Here is a 13,506-nt window from a genome sequence, read left to right as displayed (position 1 = left end):
AATATTTGGATCTTTGTGTGTCTGGGAAATGAAAATGGAAGCTCATAGTTTTCTTTGCATTTTCCTTCTGAATGTGGTTAATGATAAAGTTAATAGCCCTAATTTAGAGAGGTCTGCTCTGTGCCAGTCCTGCGCATAGTTAATCTCACAGCCACATGAAATAGGGCTGCTCAGTGTTACACAGCTAACCGATAGTGCAGTGAGCTTGTTTTTGCAATTGTTACGCTTTCTCCCTGTAGTGTCTGGTAGATCCCTGGGTACTTCTACCCCGGCATTTTACCCCAGGTCTCCTGTCGCTGTGGAGAAGACCTACAAACTCTGGGAATTTTGGACCGTCACTTACAGACAGCCCGCCGTGCTAGCCAGGGCGCTGTTTGTAGGCATGTGGACTATGCTCCATGAGCTCTCCAGAGAGCACCACATGATAATAGAATTTGACTCTAGATTTATGACCATTCTCCCTTTTAAAAAGAGAAACCAGGCATGAGTTTCGACTTTCATGCCAGGAATGAGATACTTAAATGAACCCCAAAGCCATTCTAAACTTTTAGAGTGGAAAGTATGATAGCAAAGTGGAAACATAAACTCAAAAGCAGTAGCAGACTTCCTTATGACACTTCCCGTCAAAGAAACCAGCCACCTGTAGCTTCTGAGTTTAGCCCTGTTCAAGAGGCTGGTTTTTGGAGTCAAACCTAAAGGATCACATTATTTGAGTTCAGAATTTCTTGCTTGCACATCACTTTTATTGCTGTGGTGTTACTTTTCCTTCTTTTTTTTTTTTTGGTCTGTTTAAGACAAGGTCTCCCTGTGCAGTTCAAGCTGGCCTTGAGCTCAGTTTGTAGCCCAGGCTGGTCTCAGACTTACAACAATCCTCCTGCCTCAGCCTCCCGAGTGCTGAGATTACAGGTGTGCGCCACCACACCCAGCTACTTTTCCTTCCTAAGAAGATACACAAGTACTGTGTTAGCCCTCACTTCTCCCCTGCCCCTCAGGACTGAGATTGAACCTAGGGAGTGCTGAGTTTTACTCCCAACCTTTTTCCCCCTCCAGGACAAAGTCTCACTAAGTTTGCCTAGGGTGGACTCAGACCTACAATCTTCCTGCGTCAGCCTCCCTAATAATTGGAATTACAGGCATGTGCTTCCATGCTTGGCTAGCCCTCACTCCTTAATGAATTGAAATTGAGTAGCTGTCTGCTGTAATGCTGTCCTTGTTCTTGCTGTATTGTGCAGGGCATTGCGGATAAGCTGGTCCTTCTAGACTGTTCAGAAGGGACTAAAGGAGGAACAATGGACCTTGACATCTTCAGCCTGCCTAATGTGGAGATCAGCAAAGGTTTGGTTATTCTACTTAAAGATGTCTGCTTTGTTTGTGCTTGTATCTGAGTCCTAGATTTTTTTTGGACCAGGGGCTGTGCTAGGGATTGATTTCTATAATTCTAATGCTGAAAAGTATCTTAATAACCACTGGGTTCTTTTCAGTCTCTGGAAGGAGTTGCTCTGATGATCCTTTTGTAGGCTTCACGAAGAGGCTCTCTTTGGGAGCTGGGTATTCTCTTGTGCCTGTCATTTTCAGACACTGAAGTTCTTAAGGGACCTCTTATATCTTCCAGATTGCTTTAAGGGACTTTAGTACATGGACCTTGGAGGTTGTGATCCATTTCCAACCTGAGGAAATTATTTCTTCCTGTGTGTCTCATTACACATCAGTAACTGTTGCTTCAGATATGTAAAAGAACAGAATCCTTGGAATAGATGTACAGTGCATGGTGCAAGCCACCAAGTAGGGACGGGAAGTAGCTGCTAAACAGTGGATGAGTGTACATCAGCTGGGGCAGATTTCCTGTTCTCAGTCTCCATTTTTCATTACTGTTACATGGAGTAATGTAAATGTCATGGCAACATCTCATAAATATAAGATATCAGGAAGTAAATTAATAATTTGGGGAATTAAAGCTCATTTGGAAGTGTTAGTAACACCCCATCATGACATGCATAAATGATTACAGCTGACTGATTATTCTAAAGTTGTACTTTTCTTCATTTGGATTTTTAAAATAGCTGCTATCATATTTGGGGGAGAGATTTACATAGGATCATGCAAATACATGTACATTTATATGTATACAATTATGCTTGTGTATGATGAACTGAATCTGGAATAAATAATCGTTCAGAATAGCTGCTTTAGGAGTCAGAATGAGGGAACTGGCTGTGTGTTTTTGTGCAGGTTTTTTTTGCATATAATCACTTACTATATTTATTTAAATCCCTTTCTTGTATTATACACATAACATAAAATTACCTTTAATAGAGCCGGGCGAGGTGGCACATGCCTGTAATCCCTGTGCTCAGGAGGCTGAGGCAGGAGGATCACCATGAGTTTGAGACCAGCCTGGGCTACACTGTGAGTTCAAGCCCAGCCTAAACTACATAGCAAGACCCTGTCTCCAAAAAAAAAAATTACCTTTCATAACTTTTAGTACTAATTCATAATGTATATTGAGTACATTTACAGTGTTGTAGAAGCATCACCATTATCTACTTTCTAGAACATTTCCATCACCCCCAAAGAAACTGTAGATACATTAAGCAAATGCTTCCTACTTTACCCTCCCTCAATTGTTAAGTTGCTTTCTTATCCCTGTGGATTTGCCTCTAATGGATATTTTATGTACAGTTGTATCTCAGTGTCCATGAGGGATTGGTTCCTGAGGATACCAAAATCTGCAGGTGTTCAAGTCCCCTGTATAAAATGGTGTAGTATTTGCATCTAGCCTACACAATCCTCTTTACTCTCTAACTCATCTCTAGATTACTTATAGCACCTATTACAGTGTACATCATTATACTGTGTTGTTTAGGGAATAATGGCAAGAAGGGAAAGTCTGTACATGTTTGGTACCGTTTTTTCTCTTGTCAGTGCTGGGTTTTTTTTTCCAAATATTTTTGATCTTCAGTTAATTGAATTCATAAATGTGGGCCCTATAGATATGGGAGACCTCCTGTAAATACAGCCAGGCAATCCGTGGGCTTTTGTGCGCGGTATCTTTCACTTAGCATAGTGTTTCCAAGGTTCACCTATAATGCAGCATGTGTCAGGACGTCATTCCGTTCTGTGGCTGAGAACTGCTGCTTGTTATGCATAGAGCGCGTTTGATTTAACCAGACATGAGTGGACGTGCATGAGTCGCGTACCTGTTCACTGTGGTGATAGTGCTGCTGCGAGCATTCAGGTACACTTAAAAAAAAAAAAAAAAGCACCCGTGTCCATCCTTTTGGGCAAATGTACTCAAAATTAAACTGCCAGGTCTTCTGGCAGTTCTGTTTAACTAATGAAATAAATGTTACACTTTTTAAAGTCTTTTTTTTTTTTTAGTGTAGCACAGGCTAGATTCTAACTCACTGTGTGGCTCAGGCTGGCCTGAAATTCATGATCCTCCCCTCATGATTTTCTGTCTCAGCCTTCCGAGTGTTAGTATGATAGTCATGTGCCGCCATGCCTGGTAACGATCTTTATGAACAGTACGTAGAGCTCTAAATAGCTTCATATATTTCTTTGACTACCTTCCTAATACTCCATCGTATAGATGACTGTTTAATACACCAGAGAAATAAAAATATTTGCACTATTTTTAATCTATTTAGACTTACACTAACTAGAATACTTCAGCAATTCTTCACAGTCCTTAGACATGATTATTGGATACAGAGGTGCCTGGTTTCTCATGGCTTAAATAAAATATATCAGTGATGCTTTATAATGAACTTGTATTTCATAACATCATCCTTGTACTCTGACAACAGTAATAAAGCAGAGCACAAAATAGTATTTATTGGGTCTACTGCAACACTTGGTGTTGGATTTGAGAATCACTTGCTACAAGTGTGACTACCCACTGGTCTAGGGCCTAGAACTGGAGAAAACCAGTGGCTCAGCAGGAATGATACAGTTTTGTTTTGTTTTTTCTGGGCTTATATAGAGATGGGAAAGAAGTGAGAGGCTTGTGTCGTGGTCGCAGGTAACTATAGGAGGAAACTATGCTATAAGTCAGTGGTAAAGTTTGGGATTGAACCAGGTAGTCTCATTCTGAAGCCCTCAGTTCTAACTGTTGATATATATATATAGAGAGAGACAGACAGACAGGCAGACAGACAATATCTTATTCATGTCTGTGTTCTTAGAACATTGCACAATTAGTTGTGACTTATTCAGGGTTTATTGAATTAATTACTGTCAAATGAAATCTTACTGTTATCCTTAACTTTGTAACTTAAACCATAAGTTTACATCACATGGTTACTGTTCTTTCTGATTCTCTTTATAACTATACAATCTTACTGCCCTTATTAAATGACCAAGATCTAAGGGAAGAGTCAGATAAAAACTTTGAATGCCTTCCAAGTGCAAAGAACTTAGTTGCCTATGGGACAGCTTACCATAACCTGGCTGTGCATCAGACTTATTGGGAAGTTGCATTTCTGAAAGCTATTTCCCATTACCTAATTAAATGAAACATTCAAAATGTGAGATAATGTACATTTTTATTAAACTTCCCTGGTAATCTGTAAGTACCCAGCCTAGCACGTAAGAACTGAGTTAGGGGGTTGTTAGATATGGAAGGCTGTACATGGGCAGAAGTTTAGATGAATAGCACAGACCAGGTATAAATAGCTCCAAGGCAGGGTGGAATAGCAGAGCGGCATGGTGCAGGAGAAACACATTATAGCAGGCAGAAGGAAGCAAAGCCTCAAAGTAGCAAGCAGCAACAAGCAACGACCCTCTTTCTGTCCCTTATATCCTATCCAGGCTACCCACCCTTAGAGCAGATAGCACTCACACCCAAGACGGGACAGCCTTAATCTTAACATAGCATCATGAATCAGTCCCAGCATCATGTCCTTAATCCACACTCTAGATCCAGCCACCTCTGAAAAGCCCCACCTATGACCACATGAGGCTTTGGGAGGATATCTAGCTACAAGCCAAAACACCAAGAGAATAACCCAGACAGTGAGGACCTTGGATGGCCATGACTGGGGGATCAGGCCTAGCAGAGAGATGGGGAAAGTGTTCCCAGTGCTAAGTGATGAGATCTGAGAGATGGAAAGATAAGACACAGGCAAGCGCTGCCTTCACAGAGCTCCTGAGGTGTTTGATGTTGTAGTTACACACGTTTATCAAACATCTGGGAAGTATAGTGACAAAGAGAATTTGAGCAAATGCCAACATAATAATTTGGAGGATGAATATAGGACCAGTTCAGCTTGAGCCAAAGATTTATATAAGAGATTATTAAAAAAAAATACTAACTTCTAAACTCAAAAGAAGAGATTACAAGGCTTGGAGCTTGATGGAAAATCGTACACACTATGTAGTCCTTCTTGTACTTTTGCACTTCTGTTAAACCCTTACTACTCTGTTTACTCATGAGTGAACAATGAGGTTAAGGACCATTTCATGTTTCATAGTAGGGAAAGCTTAAGGCAGAAAAGAAAAATAATTCTGGCAAGAAAGGTTGGGGCCAAGCTGCAAAGTTGTAAATCAGACTGTTCCATGAATTTTAATGATATGAACAAGTCACCTGCCCTCTCCAGGTACCAGTTCCCTCATCTTTATGAGGGGTAGGACTTATATTTCTAAATACACCAGTGTTTAACAGCATCTGGAGCCAGACCGCCTGGGTGTGGATTTTGTCTCTTCTTACAAGCTATGTGACTGTGAGCAAGTTACTTCTGTATGTCAGATTTCCCATCTACAAAGTGAGGATCATATGCCCAGCCTGTGTTTGGGTTAGATTAAATCAGTAGCCATCTGGAAAGCTCTTAGGGCAGTTCCTCGTATCAGTTAATGGCATGAAAATGTTAACTGTACCCTTTCCAGTTCTTAAAGGTGTGACATGTATCCACTCTGATATACAGTGACCAGGTATCCACTCTGAACCCTGGAACACAGGGGTTACTAAAGAGGGCTCATAAAGAGCTATGATTAAAATCAAAGACTTAGTTTTCAGATCTGCCGTGACCACAGCTGCATCAGAATATGAGATAAATTGGATGCTACCTTTCCCCGTGGCACACTGCACAGATGTTTCCTCTGGAACTAGTTTAGAAAGATAGCCATAGAGCCTTAATTAAGAATAAAAATGTTAGAGCACATGTTTGTCTTCTGCTTCAGCCTCCCAGAGTGCAGGGATGACAGTACTCTGGGAGGCTGAGGCAGAAGAATTCACAAATTCAAAACCAACCTGCGTGATTCAGTGAGACTTTATTTCAAAATTTTAAAAGGGCTAGAAAAAGCGCCTGCCTGGCAAGCGCAAGGTCGTGAGTTCAGTTCCCGGTACCGGAGAAAAGCCAAAAAAAAATTAAATTAAATTAAAAAATAAAAAGGGCTAGAGACATAGCTCAGTATGAAGGCCCTGGGTTTAATCCCCAGTACTGAAAAAAAGAATAAAAGCATTGGAATCTACTTACCATCCCCTTGGGACTTACGAATGTGTATGAGGCTGATGCCATCCTTCTTACTTTATTACGTTTTTTTTTTTCTGATGCTGATAACATCTGGGCACTGTTTGGGTGTGTGCTTACTGTGAAAAATATATGGTGGGGCAGTTAATAATACAGCTGTCTAATAGCCTACCTGTGCCTGAGTTTTAGAAGCATTCCTTTAGCGTTCCTTTAGCGAGAACTGAAGTGTTCCTTTAGCTAGAACAGTTGCTCACCTGTAGCAGCCACCGAAAGAAGTTGTTACCCAAGGAGCCCTAAGCTCTCAGTTTAGAAGCCAGTGGTATAACTGATTGTAGTAGCTGTTAGCATATTACTTATTTTCCCTTAAAATTGTAGGAATTATATGGAAAACTCAGTCCTCATGTTTTGCATCCTATAATTTGTTTTGTTTGTATTTATTTATCTACTGTTCCTACCCCCTCTTTGGATATACAGTACTCTTGCTCTAACCCTTAGTATTTTATATACTCTTGTGGAGATAGGATTGATCTAGGGGCAAGTATGCCTAGAAGCTCCCCATTTGTTGAAAAGAAAAACCTTTTTATCATGAATTTGAACTGGATTTAAGTCTGTATCTTGAGCTCAGACTTTCTCTTTTCATTCATTAGATTTGTCTGCCTCTGCTCATTCCAAGGTGGTGATCTTCACAGTCAACTCTCTGGGTCGTTCTGAGTCCTACCTTGATGTGGTGCAGAGCAACGTGGATATGTTCCGAGCCCTCGTCCCCGCCCTGGCACATTACAGCCAACATGCCGTCCTGGTCGTTGCGTCTCAGCCAGGTAAGAGGCTCTGTTTCCGGTTAATATGATGTTTCAGTGCATGGTAGGATGGCCACTACTGATGATAAAAGCTGTAAAACTTCATAGTCAATAGAATATTGAGTAAAACTGCTTTCATTCTGAGCACTATGGTATTTCCATATCCTGTCAGCCAATTCCTTCATTTGACTATTAATAACTAGAAGATTCAACTTGCAGTTTCTTTGAACTGTGGTATTATGTGGTATTATGTTCTAATCGTTAGCCATACCTCCTGCAGTGAGAAAATGGTTGAACCCTCAAAAGAAAAATTCAGTCACTGATATGAAAGATACTTGAACAACTTTGAAATATTATAAAATGTTAATGAGTAAGCCGGGCTACATTTCTAGCATTTTGTATTTTGTAAATTGTTTTGAAACTGTTTTACTCTAAAATGAAATGTTTGAAAGAGTTAGGTAGTATTGGACTGAAAAAGGTGAACAGATTTTTAAAAAGTGTTTCCAGTATAAGGTTAGGGTATGCATTTCATTTGTTTTTCCATAGTACTGTAATCGGTGGAGGGACATTGGTCTGTTAACCCTGACACCCTTTTGGCATGAAAGAAAAAATTTGTTTTTGTTCAAAAAACTGTACTTCATAGTGATGGTATATGAATCAATATTTTTGTTAATTTGTTTTTGCTGCACTAGAGATCAACATCCCCGGCCCTTTTTATTTTTTATTTTGAGACAGGGTCTCACTGAGTTGCCCAGGCTGTCCTTGAACTTGGGATCCTTGTGCATCACTTATCAAGTAGCTGGGCTTGAAGATGTGTGCCATGTCTGACAGTACTTTAATTTAAAACCAGAAACTCAGCTTGACGTTGTTACAAAAAGTAGAATTCATCCATGAAATGTAATTATTTTCTAGCTTTCTATACCCATTTTTTACCTTCTTATTCTAGAAAATTATCTGTTTTCCACTCTTAACAATTTATAGGGCCAGGGGTATAGCTCAATGGCATAAGTGCCTGCCTGGCAAGCGCAAGGTCCCAAGTTCAGTTCCCAGTACCCCCAAAAAAATTACAAACAACAAAATTATGTAAAATTTCTTGAAGCCTGGTTAGTGTATTTAATATACATTAAAAATATGCCACAGTACATTACGAACCAAGACAAGTATACAAAAGCTCTAATATACTTTACTTATTAAAATAATAAATATTTCATTTGTGAGCTAGGCTAGAAATATATTTTTAAAATCTTTGTATTTTCACCTTTTATGCAACATTTAGTGGAAATCATGACTTACGTGACATGGAAACTGAGTACATTTCCTGCAAATCAAGTGATTGGAATTGGATGTAATCTGGATTCACAGAGATTACAATATATTATCACAAACGTTTTAAATGCACAAACTTCAGGCAAAGAAGTATGGGTTATTGGTGAACAGGGAGAAGACAAAGGTAAGAAGTATATTTTGATTAGTTATGCTGATAAATCACCAGCGGCCATGGGATTAGAAGTATCTGGGGACTTGAGAGATGTGAACTTCATTGGCTTCTGTTTTACATTCGACACTTTCTGTATAACAGGCCCTGTAAGCCAGGTGTGGTGGCACACACCTATAATCCCAGCACTCAGGAGGCTGAGGCAGGAGGATTGTTGGGAATTCAAAACCAGCCTGGGCTACAAAGTGAGCTGAAGGCCAACCTGAAGTGCATAGTGAGACCCTGTCTCAAAAAGACAGAAAAAAAAAACAAAAACAGGCCCTGTATTGTACATAGAGCCTTCATATGTATCATTCTCATTATATTATTTTTCTTCCAGTTTAAGCTTAGACATGACTCGTTGGTCAGATTTTATGTTTTTTAACTGAAGTAGAGTTCAGGAACAATTTAAATGTTTAATTTTCCAGAAAGAAATACTTAAATATACGTAGAGCATTTACAAAACTTTTCCCATTACTCATTCACCTTTCAACTTTGCTTACCTTTGCTAAATTCAGACCTTTTCCCTAGATACATGCCTCTTGTTTCTTACTTTTCTGAATTTTCACTTTGTTTGTCTGTATAGCCTTTTTAACTAGGCGTTGTTCTCTCTCTACCACAGAAATTATTGTTTCAGTTCCCTCAATGGAAAAGCCCCTTTTCCTATCCCAAAAGAAAACTTTCCCTGTTTGTTTTGTGTTATAAAGCCAGGTTGGTCAGGTGATAAAAGAGCTTTTTCCTCTCATGTTGTCTATTTTTATTCATTTATTTTATTTTATTTTATTTTATTTTATTTTATTTTATTGTTTTTGTTTTTGTTTTTTTCTGGTACCGGGAATCGAAGTCACGACCTTGCACTTGCCGGGCAGGCGCTGTGCCACTGAGCTAAATCCTCAGCCCCCATTTTTATTCATTGAAACAAGTAGATAAGTACCTGCTGCCTACTCACAACTGTACTAGATGCCAGTGTGATGGAAAAGAGGCATAGCACACAGTCTCTGCCCTCATCATACTTTAAACAAATAAGAACAATGTCTCATATTTTAGTTAGCAGTAAGGTGTAGGATACCATTCGTTAACTGCCATTGTGAATATTACTGACTTACGAGCATTTGACAGGGGTTGAAGTCACTAGAAAAAAAATCTACAAAGGGCATCATTGAATTGGACTTTGGAAGACTGAATAGCTAGCAGAGTGAGAAAGACATTCCAAGAACAGGAAATCACAAACTGGCAAAGACACATAATTAAGTAGGCCATATTCATGATATAAAAACATCTGGACTAGTTGCACAGGGTTTCCACCAGATAGGCCTGGTAAAAACCATATTTTGGAGCTCTTTCAATACCTGGTCTATGAACTGGAAGGTGATTCTCAGGCATAGAAGAACCATGAAAATGAAATGTTGAAAGAGCAACTTCAGGGAAATTAATTACTTCATCATTTGAAATTCATTATTATTACTTAATTTGGCATGGAAGTGCCTTGATGAGAGTGTTATGTGGGAAATAACCTCTCTGCCTTGGAGGAGGTAATAATTTGCGAGCTGGAGAAGGACCGTACATGTTAAAAAATTAAATAGCTACTGAACCATAATGCCCAACCCAGATCACTTTTTTGAAAGCATTTTCTTGGAATATATGCTTTAATATGTATGCTTTGTATATATACTTTAATGCCATTAAAACTTTTTAGCAGTGGTGATATCTAGATTGGATGCAACTTTTTAAAATTGTGCTTTTCTGCATTTTCTAATTTTTTTATATGTATTTATATAATTTTAAGGACATTAAAAACATAGTAGTATTTTAAATCTGTATAAATCTGCACTAGCTACTTAGAAAGTTCCATGCTAACATAAGTCAAGCTGGAGACTAAACCCTTTTAAACCTGACTGTGATTGAACAGAAATACTTTTCAGGACCTAGTGCTCTGTGACACTGAACACTTGGGTAGCAAACAAGAATTTGGAGTAAGTGTATTAGAGTAACCAGTGTCTAGAGACTCAGACAGACCCAGCACCCTGAGTTTTACTCACTGCTGCTGCTGGAGTTCTGGTCCAATGGTCTCTTGCTCACTTGCTGATCTTGTAAATCTCCCAGCGAGTCTGCTTCACCTCTGTTCTACCCTGTGATGTGAAAGTAATGACAGTAGCTAAGACTTACGCTCTCCCATTTAATTCAGTCTTCCTAAGACATTCCTCTTTTCAAACACTTCCAGGGCCTTCCTTTGAGCAAACCATTGCGTTCCTTTGCTTGGCACTCAGGGAGCCCAAGTGTAGCACTAATGTTCCTTCCCAATTGTAGTTACAGGTGCAGCTATGATATTGTACAATGGGAGAGGAACCCAAGAGATCATCTGTTTCCTTTTGTTTCAGAGAGTAAGCAAACAAAAGTGGTGGATGCAGGGTGATAAGAGGGACCTGCTCAGGAGCCTACAGCTTTTAGGGACAAAGCCTAGAACCCAGATCCACAGACATCCAGAACCGCTCACAGCTTTGCCTCAGCTATGGGAACCTCTGCCTGCTGCATTTACCTTCTTTCCCTCCCCGCATCTCTGCCCGTATGTCTCATCCTTCAGAGTCTAAGTGAAGCCCCCCACACACCTGAAGGTTTTCCTGTCACATCACTCTACAATGATTTATTCATTACATTGAGCTAAAAGCAATTGCAATTTGTGTGGCAGTTCTGTCTTGGGGTCTCAGATAACTAGAAATAGAGGATGTAGGTGCATGTGAATTCATATTATTTAAACACAGTATTCTGTAATATTTGACATAATGTGTATGCAAGTTTTAAAACATAATAGCCGAGTATAATGCTGTGCAGCTGTAACCCCAGCACTTAGGAGGCTTTCTGCAAGTTCAAGGCCAGCTGGGACTACATAGCATGGTCCTGCCTCAAAAAAAAAAAATGGGGGCTGGGGATTTAGCTCAGCGGCAAAAGCGCCTGCCTGGCAAGTGCAAGGTCGTGAGTTCGGTTCCCGGTACCGGAGAAAACCAAAAAAAAAAAAAAAATGATAAGAATAGAACACACACTTTGGAGTGTCCACGCAGTCAACATGACCAGTACCACTGAAGCTAGGAGTACCTCTCTCCAGTCCATCTTCCTGCTTGCCCGCTAGAAGTGCCTCAGATCACTTCTCCCCAGTACATTGCGGTGCTGGGGATCAAACCGAGGGCACAGGATCCTAGGGTCTTATAGGATCCTAGAGTCTTCTGCATGCCAGGCAAGGACCCCACCAGTGAGCTATACCCCAAGTCCTCAGATCACTTTTTTTTGTTTTTGTTTTTGTTTTTTGAGACAGGGTCTCGCTATGTAGTTCAGGGCTGGCCTTGAACTCACTATGTAGTCCAGGTTGGCCTTGAAATTGCGGCAGTCCTCCTGCCTCAGCTTTCTGAGTGCTGGGACTACAGGCACAGGCCACCGTCCCCAGGCTCAGATCATTTTTATCCTGTCTCCTACTCATGCTTTACAGACAGTTCCATCCATAGATAGGTTCACTAACCCAGAAGTGGACTAGAGGCTTCCTCTGCTGATATCTTGTGTATCCACCAGCTGGTGGTAATTTTGCATCAGTGGTACCATCACAGTAATCATTTGATATATTTAATAATTATTGGAATTACTTTCATTAAGTGCCAGCTATATATATTAAATGTTTCACATACAGGTCCTCCGCATTTCATTAAATTTGATAAATACCTTGTAAAGGAGGAGCTGTTTTTCCGGATTTATAGATGGGACACTTAAGGCTCAGCGAGGCGAAGAGCTGTGCCCAAGGTCACATACCTAGTAAGAGCCACCCTGAGAACTGAGCCCTGGCCTCACTAATGCTGTGCTCTTTCTTGCTGTTACTTATGTAGATAATTTTATTTCAAGCCTTTAATACAGAGTCTGGCATAGACTAAACACTCAGCAAATGGTTGTTTTTATTACAGAATTGACAAGATGGTGATGAATAGAAAATTGGCAAAAGGACCTGTAAAACTATGCTTTGAAAGAAAGCAACATTAGGATTTGGAAACAATTGTAACTAGAAGTTGTATAAGTAAAATCATTTTTTTTAAGTTGTCAGAGACAAATAATACCTACAGCTTTGGGAGGAATTCCATGGCCACAAGACACTTAGGATCTATGTCCTCCCCCCATCTTTTCCCACCTTCTACCAGGCTTTCTGTGCTGGTTGGAGGGCCAGCTTGCAAGCAGCAAAGCAAATGCTACGCCATCACACCATCAGTGGAAAAGTAACTGTTGCCAGGAGGGGGAAAACTTCTGTAAAAAGACTAATACAGGCACCCTTGACTGCAAAAGATCATTTATTGCATCTAATTGGCAAACTATACTTAATTCTTCATTTCTGTTTTTAGTGCCCACATGGGGTGGACAAGAAGTAGTGAATCACAGCTCTCAGGCACAGCTGTGCACCAGGTAAGACAGTACAAGTTTGCATGCATGCAACTAAGAGTCACATACTTCATAGCTAACGTTATAGCTATTTACATACTGCGTACTTTGGAAAACAAAACTAGCTGCTATGGAGAAATCAAAAGTATAAGGGGACAGTGTTTTATAACCTCTGATTTCTTATCTGAAGTTAGATCCAGGAGTGCTGTGCTCCTCCAGATAACACAGTTGACAACTGAAGGACAGAACATACTCCTTACCTGTGGACAGTTTCCTTCTCCTGTTTCTAACCTTCTGGAGATATTATTTTTCCTCATGTAGAAAAGAATTTGTCAGTACAGTACCTCTTAAAAATTAGGAG

At 40.0% G+C, this 13,506-nt stretch overlaps 1 protein-coding gene across 4 annotated transcripts in view; it reads left to right on the top strand.

Moving 5' to 3' along the window:
* Uevld (UEV and lactate/malate dehyrogenase domains) overlaps window positions 1–13,506 on the top strand; it is a 41,272-nt gene that overhangs the window by 23,865 nt on the left and 3,901 nt on the right. For 3 of the 4 annotated variants that reach the window (XM_013511841.1, XM_005380417.2, XM_013511840.1), the window contains 4 exons: window positions 1,233–1,335; window positions 7,115–7,285; window positions 8,541–8,714; window positions 13,109–13,169. In XM_013511841.1, coding sequence (XP_013367295.1) covers window positions 1,233–1,335; window positions 7,115–7,285; window positions 8,541–8,714; window positions 13,109–13,169 — 509 coding nt within the window. Of the gene's footprint in view, window positions 1–1,232; window positions 1,336–7,114; window positions 7,286–8,540; window positions 8,715–13,108; window positions 13,170–13,506 lie in introns of those variants that run through there. The other variant, XM_013511842.1, reaches the window with a different exon arrangement.

This window comes from Chinchilla lanigera, unplaced genomic scaffold, assembly GCF_000276665.1.
Source record: "Chinchilla lanigera isolate Chin_1 unplaced genomic scaffold, ChiLan1.0 scaffold00013, whole genome shotgun sequence".
Taxonomy (NCBI): domain Eukaryota; kingdom Metazoa; phylum Chordata; class Mammalia; order Rodentia; family Chinchillidae; genus Chinchilla; species Chinchilla lanigera.
Note: the sequence above shows the minus strand (reverse complement) of the source record. Positions and strands in the feature narration are given on the sequence as shown.